The sequence below is a fragment of the Cervus elaphus genome, chromosome 14 (genome assembly GCF_910594005.1).
Source record: "Cervus elaphus chromosome 14, mCerEla1.1, whole genome shotgun sequence".
Lineage (NCBI taxonomy): Eukaryota > Metazoa > Chordata > Mammalia > Artiodactyla > Cervidae > Cervus > Cervus elaphus.
This window is the reverse complement of record NC_057828.1, coordinates 31,497,425-31,516,292: the sequence shown is the minus strand read 5'-3', so window position 1 is coordinate 31,516,292 and position 18,868 is coordinate 31,497,425. Positions and strand designations below refer to the sequence as shown.

Sequence of the window (18,868 nt, the reverse complement as noted above, 5' to 3'; positions counted from 1 at the left end):
CTTCTTCATTTAACGTTATTAGATTTCATCTTGTTATATGGCCTCTGCCTGCCAAGAGCTTTTTGAATTCTGATTTGTCTAATAGATTTAGTTCCCTTCATCCACAAATTTGATAAGCTCTCCAGGTCTTCATCCAATTATTAAAAAGAACATAGGCAGGGCCACCGGCCATGCCCTTAAATTCCCTCCAAGGTAAGTAACATCAGTTCAACCAGTCCCTTGCTACAGCTCAACAGTGAGTTGTAAGTTCTCCTAACCACCCCTACTCTGCTTCTCATTTACATAGAAGACTTGGACGAATGAGTATGCCACACACACGTCCTTCATCAACCGGTCTCCAATCAAGGAAAGGAAATGAGTTTCATCTGTGCCCTTATTCTTGGTGAACCCGGTCTGGGCCCCAGGCTCAATTTAACTCGCCAACTTGCGGTTGCAAAGCGATCAGATTACCAAACATGTGGGCCTTTGAGAACTAACTTGCCCAAGCCTCCCAGGAGAAGGCGTTGAGGAAGAAGTCTGAAGGAAGGCAAGACCCACCTTGGAGAAAGGCAACCTTCACAGCAGGAAGGACGCCAGCAGCAAACACCGCCGAGGGAATGGGAGGGAGGCACTCGAGGGCCAGAGATCTGTCCAGTTCTGAGCTCGAGAGGACACAGGCAGGTGAGAAGCCATCAGAAAGGTCACATGAATGTTTATTACATAGAAAAGAAGGGAAGGAAGAAAAGGTTTCCAAAGCCATAATTCTGGGATTTAAAAAAAAAACAACACAAACTAAGAATGTCAAAGAGATGCCATGCTTTCTATATTTATAATAGGAATATATAAATATGTACATGGAGATATGTACACAAGTTTTTATTGTCATACATGATATTTTTCAATACATGTACAGTAATGGTGCTTGAAGGACGCATTTCAAGTCAGGAGAAGGCTGGAGAAATTGGAACCCTCCTCAGTGAACGCCTAGAGGGCGCTGTGGAGACTCAGCCGGTCAGGCAGGTCCGCCAAGGTGGGCGTGGGGGAGGGGGGCAGGGTTATGAGGATATGGGGGAGCTAAGCTGCAGGCAGGGCTGGGCCCCAGGCTGCAAGGTTTGGGCCAAGGTAAGTCTGGAAACTTCCCTAGGTCTGTGACATTAAAGCTTTCTTCCTCTCTCAGAAGGGAGGAAGGCTGCAGTCATTGCAGTGGGCTGGAAAATATAGGAGCACTGGATCCCAGGGGAAGTCTGTGGTGGTGGGGTGGGCTCCCAGTGATCTGGGCAGAAGTGAGACAAGAAAGCCCTGGGAGATCAGAGAGTGGGTCTTGCTGGAGAACAATAGAAATGTATGGTGATTCATCTAACATAAAGAAGAGAGACCCAAACAAAGCCAGTCTTGGTATCAGAAATTACAAATCAAATACAACACTTATTCATATATGAATTCTGCCGAGACACACACAACCAGTCTTTTTTCTATGTATGTTGCTTTTTTTTAAAGATGGTATCATGTACAGCAATATGGAGCCTAGCCTGTAGGGGGGCAGTCACGTGCTCCCACAGGGTGTCCAGGCCACTTACAACCACCAACACCCTCTGCCCACTTGGAGCAGGGGTCAAGTGCTAACCCAGAAAGTGGGGGCAGATGTGACCTCTGTCCCCCTTCGCTTCTTACTGGTTCCTGTACCCGGGCTGCTGGCGGGGGGGAGGTGGGAACAGAAAAGGACCTTAAATGAGAGGGTTGTATGCAGCCCTACAAGAGCCGGGAAAGAGACCATTGTCTCCTCCTCTCTGAGCAGACCCTCCCCGCCCCACCCCACCCCCCGCAGGAGGCCAAACTGAGTGTGGGGGTGAGCACAGCTGGGTTTGGTAAGGTGGGGATGCTGAGCCCGTGGGCCCTGGGAGGAAAAGACCCAAGACCAGGGGTCCTGGAGAGAGAAGAAATAGCGTGGGTATCTGGGCATGGGACGGGGGTGATGAGGACAAATGTGCCATTGGCCAGAGCCCACGCTGGAGGGAGACGGCTCCCGGATGGGGCACCGGGCTCCTCTGGAGACATTAATTCCCAACCCTGAGTCTCCAGACAGACCCTGGCCTGCCTCCTCCCAGCCTGAAGGGAGCTGTGTGTGCACGTGTGTGCTGTGTGTGGGTGTGAGTGTGTGCACAGGCGGGGGTGTGCGTGTGTGGGTGCGTCTGCTCGCTCCAGGGTGAAAGTGCAGATGCGGAGGCAGATCGTGGAGTCTGGACCAGCCTGGGTGGTTGGCATTTCAACAAATCCAGGAAGGGAGGAAGACAGGTGGGAAATGGAGATTTCACAGCTAGATCCAAGGCGAGAGACAACTTGTACCAGAAGTCAGGACGCACGAGTGGGACCCTGTCGTCAACCTCCCCCCTCCCTGCCCTGGACAGGATCAGGAAGGGACAGTGGAATTGGAGGGGGGGCACTATTTTGGTTTTACTAGGAAGAGTCCATGGGGCCTGCTGCTCCCTCTCCCTGTCCCTCACCTGGCAAGGCTCATCCTCCAAGCCCTTTGCTCTGAAAGAAACGGGAAGAACGACAGCTGCCCAGCCCCTCCTTGTACCCAAGCTACAGATGGTTAAACTGAGGCACAAGGCAGTAGGAGAGACAGAGTGCTGAGGGTGGAACTCACCCTCTCCAAGCTTGCGGGGCATTTGGGGTCACCTTGGTTTGGGGTTTTCCCCACCCATCACCAGAGGGGCTCATCCTCTCTCCACATGGGATTTGGGGTGGATCCATGAAAATCTGAGCATAATCCTTCACGCTCTGTGAGTTTAAGAACTTTCTGAAGCTCTAAGAATCTGAAGGGAACAAAAGTGATGAAAAATACAGGCCCCCAAGCATCACCACCTACTCAGGCTGACCTCAGCCTCCCTTCTGCTGACAGCCTGGCTTCCTATCTCCTCTAGTACACACCAAACTCTCTGGGGGCTCAGCCCTAGGCCTTGGAGAACCTGGTCTGGGTTCTTCTAGGCCTCCCCTCTCTGACCTCCACTCACCTCGCCATCCCGCCTGGGATGCTGCTCACCAGGAAGACAGCACCTTTGATCAGCTTCTCCAAAGCCACGCTCAGGACCTACTTGGTCCATTTGGTGCCCACTGAGGGCTTGCTGATGCACAAAAGCAAAACAGGGAGCCCCCACACATAGGACTGCAGGAAGCTGGCACAGGGAGCCTGTGGAGACAAAGGCTGGGTTCCATGGAGGAGCGTGTGTCAGCAAATGGTCAGCAACTGCTTCAAATTGCCCATCCCAGAGACGAGGTCATGGTCTATGGGGAGCGGGGACTGGTCCTTTAAAAGTGCTCTGCCACCTTGGGATGGGGAGGGCGGTGGGAGAAGGTTCAAGAGGGAGGGGACATAGGTATACCTATGGCTGATTCATGTTGATGTTTGGCAGAAACCAACACAATATTGTAAAGCAATTATCCTTCAATTAAAAATAAATAAATTTTAAAAAAACATAGCAAAAAAGGGCTCAGCCACCTCCAGCCTGCCTGTTGAAAATCCTCTAAACCAACCAGCAACAGGGAGGAATAACAACAGTGAACAGCTCCTGCAGACACCAACTGGAGAATTTACATCTAAATTCTATATCCCCAAGCAGTTTACACAGTGCAAGAGGCTTTCTTTGCCAATATCACTAACACGATAAAAACAGCTGGTGTCATTAAATCCCGAGGTGGGCCTGCAGCCCACGGCCTGCTCTCCTCCCAGGAGGGGATCCGCCCCAGCTCAGGCCCAGGGACTCAGACAAGCTGAACAGCGACAAAACTGAAGTGGTCCTGAATGTTAGGACCAGGCAGCCCCTCATATCAGGTCCGCCATTCTCTTACACTGCCATATGGGGCGCCCTTCGGGCCTGCCTTCAACGAGGAGCATGGGTCTGAGGGCCAGCTGGGATGCTGACAGCAGGCTGGCGCCCTGTTACTGCTGAGTGGGCCAGGCACCACCCACCCCCTGCCGAGGACTCCCTCTTGGCCACTGAAGTCAGCTCCATGCCATGAGTGTGTGATGGGGGACCCATGGCCTCCTCTCTTGGTGCCTCAGTTCTGACATTTGAAAACCCAGCACACAGTGCCTGGCAAGGGCCCAGTGTCTGGAGGCTGTCCTTGCCAAGGGGGCAGACATGTGGGTCCAGGGCAGCAGGGGAGGGCCCTGTGTCCCTTCCTCCCCTCCCTTCACATGCAGCCAAGAGGCTGGCTTCGAGGCCACAGCGGGGTAGCTCCTGCCTGTTACCCAAGCACCACAGAAGGCAGGAGGGGTGCTGGATCGGCGCCAGGAGCCATCTGTCCCTGTGGCTCCCACAGGGACCCCACCCTTCCCGAAGTCTTGTCTGGGACTCAGATCTTAAGATCCAGGTGGACTGTCTCCACTGTCCACAGGACACTCCCAGGCTGCCAGATGGCTCATGCTGGCTGTAGGATCCTGCTCTGGCCCGAGGGAATTGCCACTGTGATCCAAGTTTCTCATTCACTATTAGGTTCTCTGTGTGCCTGTGATCCCTGTCCCGAGCACCCATGGCCTAGGAATGTCCTACGGAATTCTGATGGATTGACGGCTGGACCTGAAACACACCCTGGGGTTTTTGGACCATCATCCTTGAGACAAGACCCAACCAGAGTGTTGGGTGTCAACCAAGCACTTGCTCATACAAGGTTCCTGCTTTTCAGCTGGCCAGTGCTTCATAGATTAACTCCAGCCATCTAACAGTCGGTGGACATGACTTTGAGCAAACTCGGGAAGATGGTGAAGGACAGGGAAGCCTGGCGTGTTGCAGTCCACAAGGTTGCAAAGAGTCAGACATGACTTGGCGACTGGACAAGCTAACAACCTGAGCGGCCAGCTCAGAGGACTAGGAGTACACTGGCCACTGTTCCTTATCTAATGACAACATGATGCTGAGACTGTGGTCTCACTTAGAAGCTATTTTGCGCTGACCCGCCTGCCAGGCGGTCTTCACAGACTCATTGTTCAGAAGATGGGCGGAGGTCTACCTGGAAAGGGCCTGCCTCCTGAGGTTGGTGGGTTCTCAAGTTGGGAGAAGCAGCTACAGGTGAGGGAAGGATCTGGGATGGAAGATGTCCTTCCAGGCACACACACCCCTGCATGAAGCCAGCCCACACTGGGACTCGTGGTGACACCTGTCACTCAAGAAAACGCCCCCCCCCCGCCCCGTGTCTGAATTGTGTCACTAAACATGAGACATAAATTGCTAGCTCTTCTCTACCCCCCTCAGCAGCCACCCCCAGCCATGCCAGGAAAATAAGACCCACCTCTCCCTGTGGGTGCTGCCCCCACCTGATATCTGTCATTGCAAACTCAGGGGAGCTGTCTGGGGGTGACGGGCTGTGGGCTGGCCTCCCTTCCCTCCGCTGGAGCTGTTTTTATCCGACTCCAGGGGAGGCTCCACACGCCGATGCCGCTTCCTCGAGAGCAACCAGCCACCAGCCTGCTCTCCTCTTGGCCCGGAGATGCTGTCTTTTCACAGCGGAAGGTTCTGACTTTCTGGATAAAGCCAAATCTGAGCCCACGCCTTGACAACACAGAGGCTTTCAAACATGAAAGAAGCTGCAAAGGCTTGGGTTGGGGCCAGGAAGAAAGGACGGGTAAGAGACAGACACTGCCAGGCGTCCAGGACATGTAACCTGGCCCCAGGCAGCTCATCAGAACCAAGGGATGGATGGGGAGGTGGGAGGCGGGTAGGATCAGGCTGAGGAGCGGAGAGCCCACCTCTGAGTCGGGGCCTGGGGTGGAGGTGGGGGGCAGCAAGTGGCTGAGGGAATTCCATTTCTTCAAGGATGCCGGTTTGCTGTCCAGGCCACAGGGAGCCTGAGACCTACCTCTCAGCAGGACTATAACTAGAAAGTTCGGTGGATGGGGTGGGTGGGCCACTGCCCCAGGTGGAGAGTCCAGGAACAGAGACTAAGCATGCAGTGGCCCCCAGAGGGGCTCACGGTGGGGCGAGGGGCCTGCCCAGCTGCCGGTTCCCCAAGCCTTCCCATCCATTAAGGGGAAAACGACCAGAAAAGGCCGCTCTTCTGTGCTCCTTTGCTTCAGTCATGTCCGAATCTCTGTGGCCCTATGGACCATAGCCCCCAGGCTCCTCTGTCCATGGGATTCTCCAGGCAAGAATACTGGAGTCGGTTGCTGTGTCCTCCTCCAGGGGATTCTCCCAACTCAGGGATCGAAACTGCGTCTCTGTCTCTTGCATTGGCAGGTGGATTCTTTACCACTAGTGCCACAGGCCACTCTTCCATCCCTGGCCAAATTCTGACTGAGTCCCTGATAGATAGGAAAAGCCCCTTGCAGAGAAACACACCCAATGGCACAAAGTCCAGTGAGGCTAGAAACTTGGCTTTGGGCCAGTCCCACATTTTAACAACCCCTACGTTAGAATGAAAATGACAAGAAAGCAGGCATGTGAATGTCTACCTTGTCACCGTCATTTAGATCTCCTTTCTCTTAATTGCTGATTGATCTTGAATCAGACATCTTCTGGTGGTTGTGGCTCTGTAACAATCTCTTAGGTGTCACAAAGGGCCCGATCATCCCTTTGCAACAGGAGGAATCCCCGTGTAACACCAGCGAGGTCGCCTGAATGCCTGTTTGCAGGATTTTTGCCGAAGAAGGATTTTCAGAGAGGGATCCACCACCCCCTGCAATTATTATTTTTTTTTTTGCAATTCTAAAACCCCTAAAGCTCGCAAATGGTGAGTTTTCTCCCCTTACGTATTTAGTGGCAAAATCTGACCTGTACTGAGGCGAAGCTATTTACAGTTTTATTGATCCTAGTAAGTCTGATTATTCACATGCTCCTCTGCAGAAATGGTCCCATGTTTCACGGTGTGAGCAGGTCTAGACTCCGCTGGGCTGTCACGAATGGATGGCAAACGTTTCTTCTTCTCTTCCTCAGATCTAAAACGTGTGAAGTCAGAGACCTGTCGGCCCTAAGGATTTCAGAGAAAGGAGTGCGGGCCCCAGACAGTGTTGAGTATGATGGGGAAGGCTGCCCACGCAGACCTGGGTTGGTGAATGTGTACATGAACATTTGGCAATTCCAGCAGTTTTGCCCCAGGAATGGGGCCACTGCCTTCCTTCCCAGGGAAACAAAAGTCAGATCCGCCCAGACCTGGAGACTTCAGTGGTGAGGAGATGGGGGCGGCCATGGGGCCAGCAGACACCCGTAGGGACCCGTCCCCGCGTACAGCTGAGGGCACAGCAGGCTTTTCCACACCGGGCAGGAATCTGTCTATCCTTACTCACACCCCGGTGTTGCCCCCAGGAGACCACTCCCACAGGGGCCTGGAGGAGGTGTCCCCCGCAGTCCTGCCCCTTGACGAGCCCTGCTCGCCTGGACGGGGTCACTGCTGCCTGGCCTGGCCACCCCGCACGTCCGCACGGTGGGCAGCGGACGAGGCAAGGCGGCCCGAGCCTGGGGTGCTCCAGCTTCTTGCATCAGCATTCCCACCTCCACCCGACTCCCCACCCAGCCCAGATGCCCTCTGGGCGTCTGCGCTACAAGACTCTCTGGAGCAGCAGGAGGAGCTGGCAGCTCTCAGAGCCTGCTGAGAAAAGCAGGTGCGTTTTCAAAATAAATAGTATTCTCAAATCCCCTTCTTTCCACTCCAAACCCAGGAAGCGGCAGAAGAGAACACGTGAAGACCCCGGGCCGGCCGCTGCCTGACGTGGCCCTCCTGGGCACCGGGCTTCTCAGCGGCTCGCCCGGGCTCACAGCTGCTGTGGGATGCCCTGCTCCTTATAGCCTGTGAGGGAGAAGCAGAGGAGAGATGGTCAGACACCCAGTTCCCTCACCATTTCTCCAGGCGGTGCCCGCGGACTCGAATATGCTAGAACTTATTCACACAGATGTGTAAATGACTACTACAGCCGTGGTCCAGCTTTTCCCAAGGGCATTGGCTTCTTAATGTGGAACAAGGGGATGAGTGGAGAGAGTGGATTTCGGGGTTTAGTTGGGGAGACATGAGAGGAGGGTTTCTGTTACAGACCTGCTGGGGGTTGAAAGGTTATCAACGTGCTCCTGAATCCACACCCCTGAAGCCCCTGCAAAAACATGGCCCCGGCTAACTGGCCTGCTGCCATTTCCTAACGCGGTGCCTTGGGAGAAGGTGCCAGGAAGACTTCCCCAAGTGATGGGCATCTGGTACGTGTGGACGGAAAGGAGGAAGGAAGAGAAAAGGAAGACAGCATAGAGAAGGGAGGAGCCAAGCCGGTGTGCTCCATCAGTTGGACATCGGTGACACAGGCCAAGGTGACTGCTGGCTTCGAGCCTTTTAAAGCCTTGGTGGTGACTATGAGGACATGAGAAAAACTTGATCACTGTTGATATTAAGGAACTGATGCTAGTTTATTTGAGCATGAAAAGGTACTGTGGTTCCTTTCTTTTTTTTAAAGACATCTACTGGGATATTTAAGGGTGAAATTTTCATCTGGGTTTGCTGAGTAGTTACCCCTATTAGCTGGTAACTCAGCCCACAGAGGAGCATCAGTGGACTTGTTTTTTTTTCTCTCTCTCTTTATTTACCAGGTTACTAATTAAGTTAAGGTGTTGGGGTGGAGGCAGATGCAGGCAGTAATAGATGAAAACAGAGTGGCCATGAATGGATGATGGTCGAAGCTGGTATAGGCATTTAGAGACTCACTATACCAGGCCTTCTATTCGTGTCTATGATTAAACATTTTCCAAAATAAAAAACTAAAAATGGAAGCTTGTTGACCAACTGGGAGAGGGGGTGTTTGTGTGCGGGGAGTGGGGGGTAGGCAGGGGACGGGGAGGGTAGCAGTGTGAGGTGGGGGAAGGGCAGTGAAGGGGAGGGTCCAGGCAGCCCAGGCATGAGACCTGTGCATACCCCAATAGACTCACCTTGGGAAACTTCAGAGAAACACAGGAATATGAGGCAGCATGAGGAAGAGGAGAAAAAGAGAAAGAGAAAACAGTCTAAAAAAAGAGGCCAGACGTGAGACAAGCTGGGACCTGGCACCTGGGACCCTTTGCTGCAGTGCTGGCACCTGGACAAACTCTCTCTGAGCAACAAAATGCAAAGACACTATGAGGGATCAAAAATAACTGTAGGCATGTGCGTGAGCAGTAGGGGCAAATTATGGACAAGAAGATACAAAAAGACCAAAAGAACCAACTGTCACTTCTGAAGAGCCTGGAGCAAAAGCAGGGTATCATGCATGTCCCCTGCACACACACCACCCAAGCCACCCCTCCAGCCAGGCCCTGGACCTGCCCCTACCTTCATCCCGCGTAAGGAATCAGTTCACCTTTTTGCTCAGGGGGTGACCAAGGGAACCTGTTATTTGTTCTCACTCCCCTCTGCTGCAACAGGGGCCCCCAGTAAAACCTTGCCTGATTTCTCATCTGGCTTCTTATCAGTTTCTACTGATTAAGGAGGCCAAGAACCCTGGTCGGTAACAGAGGGATGGCCTGAAATTTAAAAAGGGAGAGGCTGCATGGTGGGGATTGGGAGATGGAAGAGGGCTGCAGTCTGCATCCACAGTGATCAGCCACTGTGGCCAGTGGGCAGCCCCCGAGGGTGTGTGGGCAGGAGTGCAGAGTGACCATTCTCCCCTCCCTGGGGGTCACACTCTGTGAGACACCACCAAGGAGCTCTCTCCTCTTCCCTCCGAATCTCAGCCAAGGTCGCTCTTCTGCTCACCTCCTTCCCCTTACTCTTCTTCTGCCCCCAACCCATGTTTGCTGTGAGATGAATTCTGGATGGCTCCAAGGAGGGACAGCTCCAGGACAGGTTTGACTGTGACAACCTGCTGTTGAAGTGACCCATCCTGGCCCCTGTCTAAGCCATGGGGTTCACCTTTTATGTGGACAGGAGTCACATATATAAAACCTAATGCTTTGGGAAAGACTCAGGCAGGGAATGGCAGACAGACTTTTATCTTGTAGACATCTTGGATCCTTTAGTAGTGACTGCCTGAAGCCCTGTGTTGAAAACAGGTAAGACTTTTCAGCAGAAAGTGTCACGATAGATTACCAATATCTGCCATGGGTATCGGAGAAGGCAATGGCACCCCACTCCAGTACTCTTGCCTGGAAAACCCCACGGATGGAGGAGCCTGGTAGGCTGCAGTCCATGGGGTTGCTAAGAGTCGGACATGACTGAGCGACTTCACTTTCACTTCTCACTTTCACACATTGGAGAAGGAAATGGCAACCCTCTCCGTGTTCTTGCCTGGAGAATCCCAGGGACGGGGGAGCCTAGTGGGTTGCCGTCTATGGGATCACAGAGTCGGACACAACTGAAGTGACTTAGCAGCAGCAGCCATGGGTATGGCAGATGAAAAAGGCTCCTGTATTTATTGACTCACAACCAATACAGGCTACTGTTAACTGTTATTGATTATTTTTATTAATATAAACAGAGCAATAGCCTTGCAAGTTCCTAATTTTAACTGCTACTTTGATTTAGAGTTCTCTGATTTCCCCAGGAGGTTTTTCTTGATGGTGTGTTTCTTTTGTTGTTATTGTTTTAATTAATTAATAAATTCTTTATAGTAGGTCCTTGTTGGTAATCTATTTTAAATTTAGTAGTATGTACATGTCAGTTCCAAACTCCCAATCTATCCTTTCCCATGGTATGTTTCTTGGGGACACTCACGCAATGCTAGGTAAAAAAAATTACCCTGTGTTGTGACAATTGAAAAGTCTCCTTCATTTTTACAGGAAGAAGTTGGAGTAACACGAGAAATAACAGCCACTTATCTAACTATCTACTAGGGCAGACATTGTGCCAGGACAGTCCATTGTGACTATTCTCTTCAATGTAGTATTCCTGAGACGTGCACACTCCACTGTTGCTTGGGGTGATCTCAGCCCACAGCACCATATCAACAGTGGCAATTACTGATCCTTTGCAGGTGGGTTAACTTTCTGGAAAAAGGGGCAGAGGCAACTGTTGCTGAGATGGGTTAGCGAGTCTGGTGCCTAGGTGGAATAAGTGGGTAGCAGTGAGGGGTGGTGGGTTTTCTGGTGCAGCCCTCAAGTCCATCCCCCAAACAGTGTTCTAAAAAGTCTGACACAAAGACAGCATTCCTGGAACAAAGGAGGTGACCCACCGTGAAGGCGTGGGCTGGGAGGAAGGGGGCAGGAAGGGAGTGGTGGTGGGTTCCAGCACTTGAGTAGCCTGCAGCCCAGCTATGGCCCCCACACCAGCCATGAGAGAGGGGGTGATGCTGAGTCAACAGCTAGGGTGGTAGAAGGTGAGGAAGCGACAGGTTCCCATCTGCCCTTCTCGGGTCTCTGCTTCCTCCTCTAGGAGGTGATAAAGGGGAGTTCTTGAAGCTATCTCTAAGATCCAGACCCTGTGGGGTCTAGTATCAAGCGTGACCCAAAAAGAGAATGCCAGAAAGCTCTAGGCACCAGGTTAGGCATCAATACAATTATTGTGACATAGCTTTGTGCCACTGTAACAGAAAGTCTCCTCACTAACATGCCCAGGTGCCTGGCCCAACAGCTGAGTGATGAGATGACTCAGTAAGAGGGGTCCGGGGCTCATACTGGGCGGAGACGGGGCAGCCTTCCCAGGCTTTCCATCAGCCACTGAGGAAGCCTCTGAGAGCAGAGGGCCCCTTCCAGGTTACAGATGGGAACAGGCATCTCAGGGAAGCACCAAACGCCTTCTGGGAAATGGTCAGACTTGGCTTCTCTGGACTCACAGGATGATTGGCAGCATGCCTGTCTTATCAGCGATGCTCTTCCCCACTCCCCACAAATGGAAGTGGTCCATGGACCTGCCCCCAGGGCGGGGCTCCCCGAGGGAGCTGGATGCGCCTGCCTCGGTCTCTGCCTGCTCTGCAGGCTCACCAACCCCCTTGCTGATGGGCAGCCCCTGCCCTGGGAGCAGCTCTCCCCAGGAGGGATTGGACATCTTCCAACTGTTCCTCAGCTTCCCCCGGTGTTCCGCCTGCCCAGTGTTCATCTCCCCGTTCTCTGGCCGCCCCTGTCTCCCAGCTCTAATTCTGAGATGCCCTGGCAGTCCAGCACCCCAGGGGGGAAAGGGGCTGCTTCCACCAGCCTGTCTAACCAATCCACCGGCTCTGCTGGGCTTGCCCAGGCTCAGGGACCTGCCTTTTCTCTGGCCTGGTGGTTTGCCCCCGCTGTTCTTCCCTGACACAGCTCACCTCTGGCACAGGCACTCCACCTGCAAATGCTCTTGTCAGGTGTGGGGCACAGGAGGAGCGTGGGGTGTGGGGAGAAGGGCCAAGGGCCTGCAAGGACGTGCTCCGTGTGAGTGAGGAGCTTCGGCCTAATGAGGTAGACAGAACGTGTGACAACACAGGGACCCGCACGGGGGCCCGGGGTGACGAGCGCGGCTGCTTAAAATACGTGTGTCTGTCTTCAGATCTCGCTGGGTTATTTTTAAAATGTTAATCAAGACTTCTTCGGCAGTTTTGTGTCGGGATCAAGTTTGTGTTAAGTGACTGGTGAAGGTCCACTGAATACAAATCAGGAAGAGGAAGGCTTTGGCATCAAGGAACAAAGAGCTTACTTTAAAAGAAGTTGAAATTATGCTGTTCTGGCTGTTAAGTAAAAAGCAGTTACAGGGTTTCCTGAGCACAAGCAGGCCCGGTGGCCTGTTCCTTCTTTCTGGAAATGGCATGATGGAGGCACAAGGGACTGAGCTCACATGGGCCACACCCTTGCTACCCCAGTGCTGTCAAGCGGGCTGTTTCCTTGACAAACGTGATGCCTGGTGTGTCTGAGCTGAACAGGCACTCTCTCCCTCCCTTATTCACGCCCTCTGGCCCAGGTCTCTGCCTGGTGGTCTCATGATACCCTGCAGGCCCCAGGGCTGGGCATGCGGGGAGAGTCCCCTAGGCCAGGCGGCCACCGACACCAGTGAGCCCTTGGGGGAGGAGCAGGCCCAGCCATGCAGATCTCCCTGCGAAGCCCCCACCTGCCCCCCAACAGGATCACAAACAAACGACCAGCCCCCGCCCCTCCTCCAGCCCTGCTCCCCGCATCCCGGCCCAGCCCCAGCCCCCCAGGGAGGTGGGGCGCCAGCAGCTACTCACTGGCGAGGATGACCATGTCCATGCCCCAGAAGATGCTCATGATCCAGCCCACCATGACGATGGCCGTGAGGATCTGGATGAGGGCCGCGGCGATGTTCAGCCAGAAGACACAGCACACGTGCCTGTCCGGGAGGTCCGTGCGGGCGCCACACAGCACGGTGAAGGCCGAGACGAACGTCCCTGTGAGAGGCCAGAGGGGACAGCCTTTGGAGGGCACTGGGAGACACAGCGGCACATGTGCCCATCATGAGCTGGGGCCCCAGCGGCTCGCCCTCTGGGAGCTCCGAGAGGAACAGCTCGTGTCCAGCACTTTGCTAGAGATGCCCACGCTAGAGATGCCAATGTACCAGCCTGGAGGAAGCATGGCCCTGGGTGGCCAAGGACCCAGCATAGTCCTGAGGCCTCAGGGGAACACAGATGTCACCTAACAATCCATCCCTGCCATTAAGGAGCCACAGTGCAGCCCCTTGAAAGGACAACAGGCAACAGGTGGAAAGGACACCAACCTCGTGTGGCAAAGATCCTTAGGGCCTCAGAGTCCAGAGGTAGGAGCTGGAGTCATTGAGGGGACAGGGAAGCCACCCACAGGGTAAATTCAGGAAATGACCCCCAGCACACACACTGACCACGGTGCTTGCAGAGGGGAGTAAGCTCAGGCCAAGGTGCATCTCCCAGAACCCTTCCTGTTGAGCCTCTTTTTTGGGGGGCTGGGGCCAGTGGTGGTCGGGGTGGGGGAAGAACCCTTCCTTCAAGGGGCTCTCCCAGACACCCCAGACCTGTAAGAGGAGGGACAGAGAGCCCGAGATTTTCTGAGCAGCCACAAGGTACAAAGCAATGTGGTGGCTGTGTCCATGGTCCTTACCTCATCCCACATTTCCCAGAGCCCTGCAGGTATTAATAATATCACTACATTTTTATTGACACTTCTCTCAAGCCAGGCTCTTTTCTACAGGGGCTCTGAGCCTCGTAATAACCCTGCAAGTTAGTTGGCCTTCCTCCTATCTGTGTGAGTTCCTGAAGGCTGCTGTAACAAGTTAATGCAAACTTAGTGGCTTAAAGCAATACAGTGCTGGAGATCAGAAGTCTGAAATGGGTCCTCAGGGCTGGGTCCTTTCTGGAGGCTCTGGGGGACAGTGGTTTCCTTGCCTTTTCCATTTTCTCAAGGTTGCCCGCATTCCTTGGCTCATGGCCCCTTCCTTCGTCATCAAAGCCAGGAGCTGTACATCTCTCCTCTCAGACCTCAGCTTCCATCCTTACATCTTCTCCCTCTGACTATGATCCTCCTGTCTCCCTCTTGTAGGGACCCTTCTGACTATCCTGGGCCCACTGGATAATCCAGGGTAAGCCCCATATTTTTAAGATCCTTAAATTAGTCACATCTGAAAAGTCCTTCCTTTTTATGTAAGGTAGCATCTTTGCGGGTTCTGGGATCAGGATATGGATATCTCTGGGGGTGGGCATCATTCTGTCTATCACACTATCTTACATGTTGCATCAACCTGGAGTTTCTGATGCTTTGGTATCTGGAGACTTGCTGACTCTGTAGGGATCCCCCTCCCAGGGCTAGCCAATTCCTAGGGATAGCAAATGACTTTCTTATGCAAGACAAACAATTGAGAATGCACACCCAGACTGCTCTTTTATAGACTCTCACCCTCTGGGTCACTCTTCTCTGTCCTAATCACTCAGAGCCAGGCACCAGACAGCTCAGGGTGTCCCTACACCCTGGGGGAACACCAGCCCATCGTAAGCCTGCTTGACCTGTCTTGACATTCCTTCCCATGGAAATCACAGCAAAGTTTCCTGCCCAAGTCTCCCCCTAACTTCCTCTGCCTCCTAATGGTCCCTGGTCCTTCCACATGTGTACCTCCAAAGTGTGGTATGCCCTCTCCTCTTAGGAACTGTGAGTAACAAACTATATTTCCAATGACTGTCATTTCCTGATCTGTTGGCCTCACCATACCTCACTATTAATAATAACAAAACCTACATTTTAAAGTGCGCACACACACTCAGAGTCAAGAATTAAGTATCTCAGGCTTCCCTGGTGGTCCAGTGGTTAAGAATCCTCCAGCCGATGCAGAAGCAGGTTTGCTTCCTGGTCTGGGAAGATCCCACATGCCTTGGAGCAACAAAGCCGGGGCCCCACAATTACTGAGCCTGAGCTCCACAGCCTGAGTGCTCCACAACAAGAGAAGCCACCACAATGAGAAGCCTGTGCACCACAACTAAAGAGTAGCTCCCACTCGCCATAACTAGTGAAAGAGTCTGCACAGCAACAAAGACCCAGCACAGCCAAAAATAAATAAATTAATTAATTTTAAAAAGAGGATTAAGTATCTCGTTCAAGGTCTCATGCATGGGTAGGCATTGACCCCACCACTGTCTGATGAGAAAGACAAACTTGGAGAAAAGAGAACTGAAAAGTGATGGGGACATGAATTCAGGGCTTAGTAGTGGACATGGAAGGAAATAGGATGTAGGGACCATTAGAATGTATATGTCACCATCCATTGCCTCTGCTTATGTATCATGCTGTGAGACATGAGATAAACACTAGATGACACCATTAAAAAAATACAGCCAAAGCGGCAAGATGGTAGAAGGTGAACAGGAGCATGTGGGGGAAATACTAAGTAAAATTAACACAGGTGTCATTTAATGCATCCCTATAGGGCATTACAACATACTACCACCCTCTCCGACCCACACTACCTCTAATTCTTATGACAGTTCCTGATGGTTATTATTATCCACACTTTACAGATGGGGAAACCAAAGATCAAAGAGGCTAAATGACTTGTCCACAGAGTAGAACCCAGATTTAAACCCAGATTTGTCCACAGTGGAAGCCTGAGCTCTTTTCAGTCTAGGGTGTTCCAGCCTTACATTAAAAATTAAGGAAAGTTATGGAAAACAGTATGGCCCTTCCTCCATAAAATTAAAAATAGAGTTGCCATATAACCCAGGAATTCCACTTCTGGGTATATACCCAAAAGAATTGAAAGTAAGGTCTCAAAGAGATATTAGTATGCCTGTGTTCATTGCAGTATTATTCACAATAGCTGAAACATGGGGGCAACCCAAGTGTCTATAGATGGATGAATGGACAAGCAAAACATGATCTATGCATATCACGGAATAGTATACATCCTTAAAAAGGGAGGAAATTCTGACACGTGTACAACATAGATGAGCCCTGATGACATTACACTAAAGTGAAATAAGCCAGTTACAAAAAGAAAAATGTATTATTTCACTTATATGAGTTACCTAGAGTAGTCAGAATCATAGGAATAGGAAATAGGATGCTGGTTGCCAAGGTCTGGGGGAGGAGGTTATGAGGAGCTACTGTTTAATGTGTACAGAGTCTCAGTATTGTAAGATAAAAGAGTTCTGGAGACAGACGGTGGTGACGGGTGCACAGCAATTTGAATGTGCTTAATGCCCCTGAATTGTGCACTTAAGAATGGATAAGATGGCAAATTTCACATTCTGTGTAGTTTATTACAATAAAAAGAATTGGAGGGGAAAAGGAAAGAAACTTCATCCTCAATGATTTTCGAAATATTCTTGAACCTCTCCACATGCCCCCACCCCTGCCCCGGCCAATGTCCTTCATGGAAGCAGACAGTGCCCTGACTCTGGCCAACAGTGTCCTAACTCAGTGGGATCTGGCTGAGGTTCGGTGACCCCCTGTCTCTTTGTAGCTGTGGCCTCGCCATGGTCGTCCTGCCTAGGAAATGGGAACAAGTTTTTGCTAGACTGAACCATAAGAAATCACCATCTTTGTAGGTCAGAGTAGCTGAATAACAGAAATTTCATATGGCTCAGCCTAACATGTATCTGATATGAAAAATTTGAGCATAAGGAAACCCCTGAACTCAGAGATTCTTAGTTAAAAGGTCATCTAATCCATCCTCTGCCAAAAAATGGAATCTCACCAGAATTACCAAACTGATTAGAGGCCAGTGAGCCTCTTCATGCATCTAGTTGCTTGCCATGGAGGCAGGGAGGCCTAGCCAGCCTGCTGCCCTGGAGACAAGCAACATCAGCAAAAAGGAAGGCTTATCTGCTGGGGAAGCTGGGCTGACCCACATTTTATTTAAAAGACAACATGGGTGTGGTGTGGGAGGGACTTTCAGGCACTATTCTTTTACCCACATTGACAAACTAAGACATGCATAAAAATAAAAGCACATTATTCACATACCAACTTGTACAATATGTACATATATTACCTGCAGTTGCATCAATCTGGATAAATTATTAATTATCCAAATTATTAATTTGGATAAATAATTTCATTTACTAGGAAACAATGGTGACAGGTCCCTTTAGCCATTTGTTGTTTTTGTTCAGTCACTCAGTCACGTCCAACACTTTGTGACCCCCTGGACTGCCAGCACACCAGGCTGCCCTGTCCTTCACCATCTCCTGGAGTTTGCTCAGACTCATGTCCATTGAGTTTGTGATGTCACCCTTTTTGCCATATAAGGTAATATACGCCATAGAAGGGCTTCTCAGGTGGCACTAGTAGTAAAGAATCCACCTGCCAATGTAGGAGACAAGAGATGTGGGTTGGATCCCTGGGTTGGGAAGATGCCCCAGAGGAGGGCATGACAACCCACTCCAGTATTCTTGCCTGGAGAATCCCATGGACAGAGGAGCCTGGTGGGTTACAGTCCGTAGTGCTGCAGAGTTGGACATGACTGAAGCGACTTAGCACACACGCATGCACGTGCCATAGGAGGTCAGCATTAAGCAAATGGATTTTCAACATACAAACATCGTTTTAATCTACTCAACAGGAAATTAAAAGAATGATTTTAGCACAGTTGCATATGAAGAGTTATTATTTAAATGAGTCTTACTTGCTAAAGAAAGAGCCCCCCACTCCCAACAGCAACCAGTTAGTTCCAGTTTATTCCATGAGCACCAACCCCGAGCCAGTGCCAGGCCCTGGAACAGAGAGTGCAGGCTGGTGGTGGAGGCTGGCTGGGTCCCTTGCGGGGAACTCACGCTCTGGTGGGGACACTGGGTTCCAGAAAGAACAGTGACGAATCAAGTTTGGTTTACCAGGAAAGACGTCACAGAAGAAAACGTGATGAGGGGAAAGGTCTAGAAAGCCAACGGGAAAGAGTCAAGGGGAGGAGGGGAAGAATACCCCAGAGACAACCTAGCATGTCCGTCCAGAAGCCCAGAGGGTGGCAGGGGACTTGAGGGTACAGGGCGCTGAGCACAGGGTGCCGCGTGCCGGGCAGGGATGACAAACGGGGCTGGAGGTGGGCAGCTGTCGGACTGGAGGGGGCTCTGAGGGCCTTGCTATGGGGCCTGGCTTCCTCTTCCAGGCAACCAGGCAGCCCCTGGGAAGGCTGGTTCCAGTGGGGAATCACAGGTCAGGGTTGAGACCTCCAAGGGGAGGACGGGGCAGAAGGGATAAGGCAGAGTCTGGGAGGTGAAGTGAGATGAGGTGGGCAGGGAGGCACGGTAGTGGGTGCAGGCAAGAGAAGGACCCCCAGGAGGAGGAGGGGGTGCCCTGGGGATTGAGGGGCCTGTTCATTTCAGAGAAGGGAAAAGGGGGCACAGTCGGGTCTGGAGGTCTGGTTTCCCACACTATGTGGTGAGTGTGGAGCCATAAACCAGGGGGGGAGGCCAGTGAGGGCGGTACCCATGGGCTGAGCAGAGCCGAGCTGGAGACAGACTCAGGAGGGTCGCCTGCAGGTAGCGGAAGTCATCAAAATGAATAGGGTCACCCAGGAGGGGGTGGAATTCAAGGAAAGCCCCAGGGGACATCAAGACCACCAAGGGGACAGA

General features: G+C 52.0%; 1 protein-coding gene across 2 annotated transcripts in view; it reads right to left on the bottom strand.

Moving 5' to 3' along the window:
• Window positions 1-667: 667 nt before the first annotated feature.
• Window positions 668-18,868, bottom strand: part of STUM (stum, mechanosensory transduction mediator homolog) — a 63,361-nt gene continuing 45,160 nt past the window's right edge. Inside the window, exons 2-4 of one of the 2 annotated variants that reach the window (XM_043923913.1) lie at window positions 13,052-13,231; window positions 8,877-8,885; window positions 668-7,758 (exon numbers count right to left, since the gene is read on the bottom strand). In XM_043923913.1, coding sequence (XP_043779848.1) covers window positions 7,724-7,758; window positions 8,877-8,885; window positions 13,052-13,231 — 224 coding nt within the window. In that variant the 3' untranslated portion in view covers window positions 668-7,723. The remainder of the gene's footprint in view (window positions 7,759-8,876; window positions 8,886-13,051; window positions 13,232-18,868) is intronic. The other variant, XM_043923914.1, reaches the window with a different exon arrangement.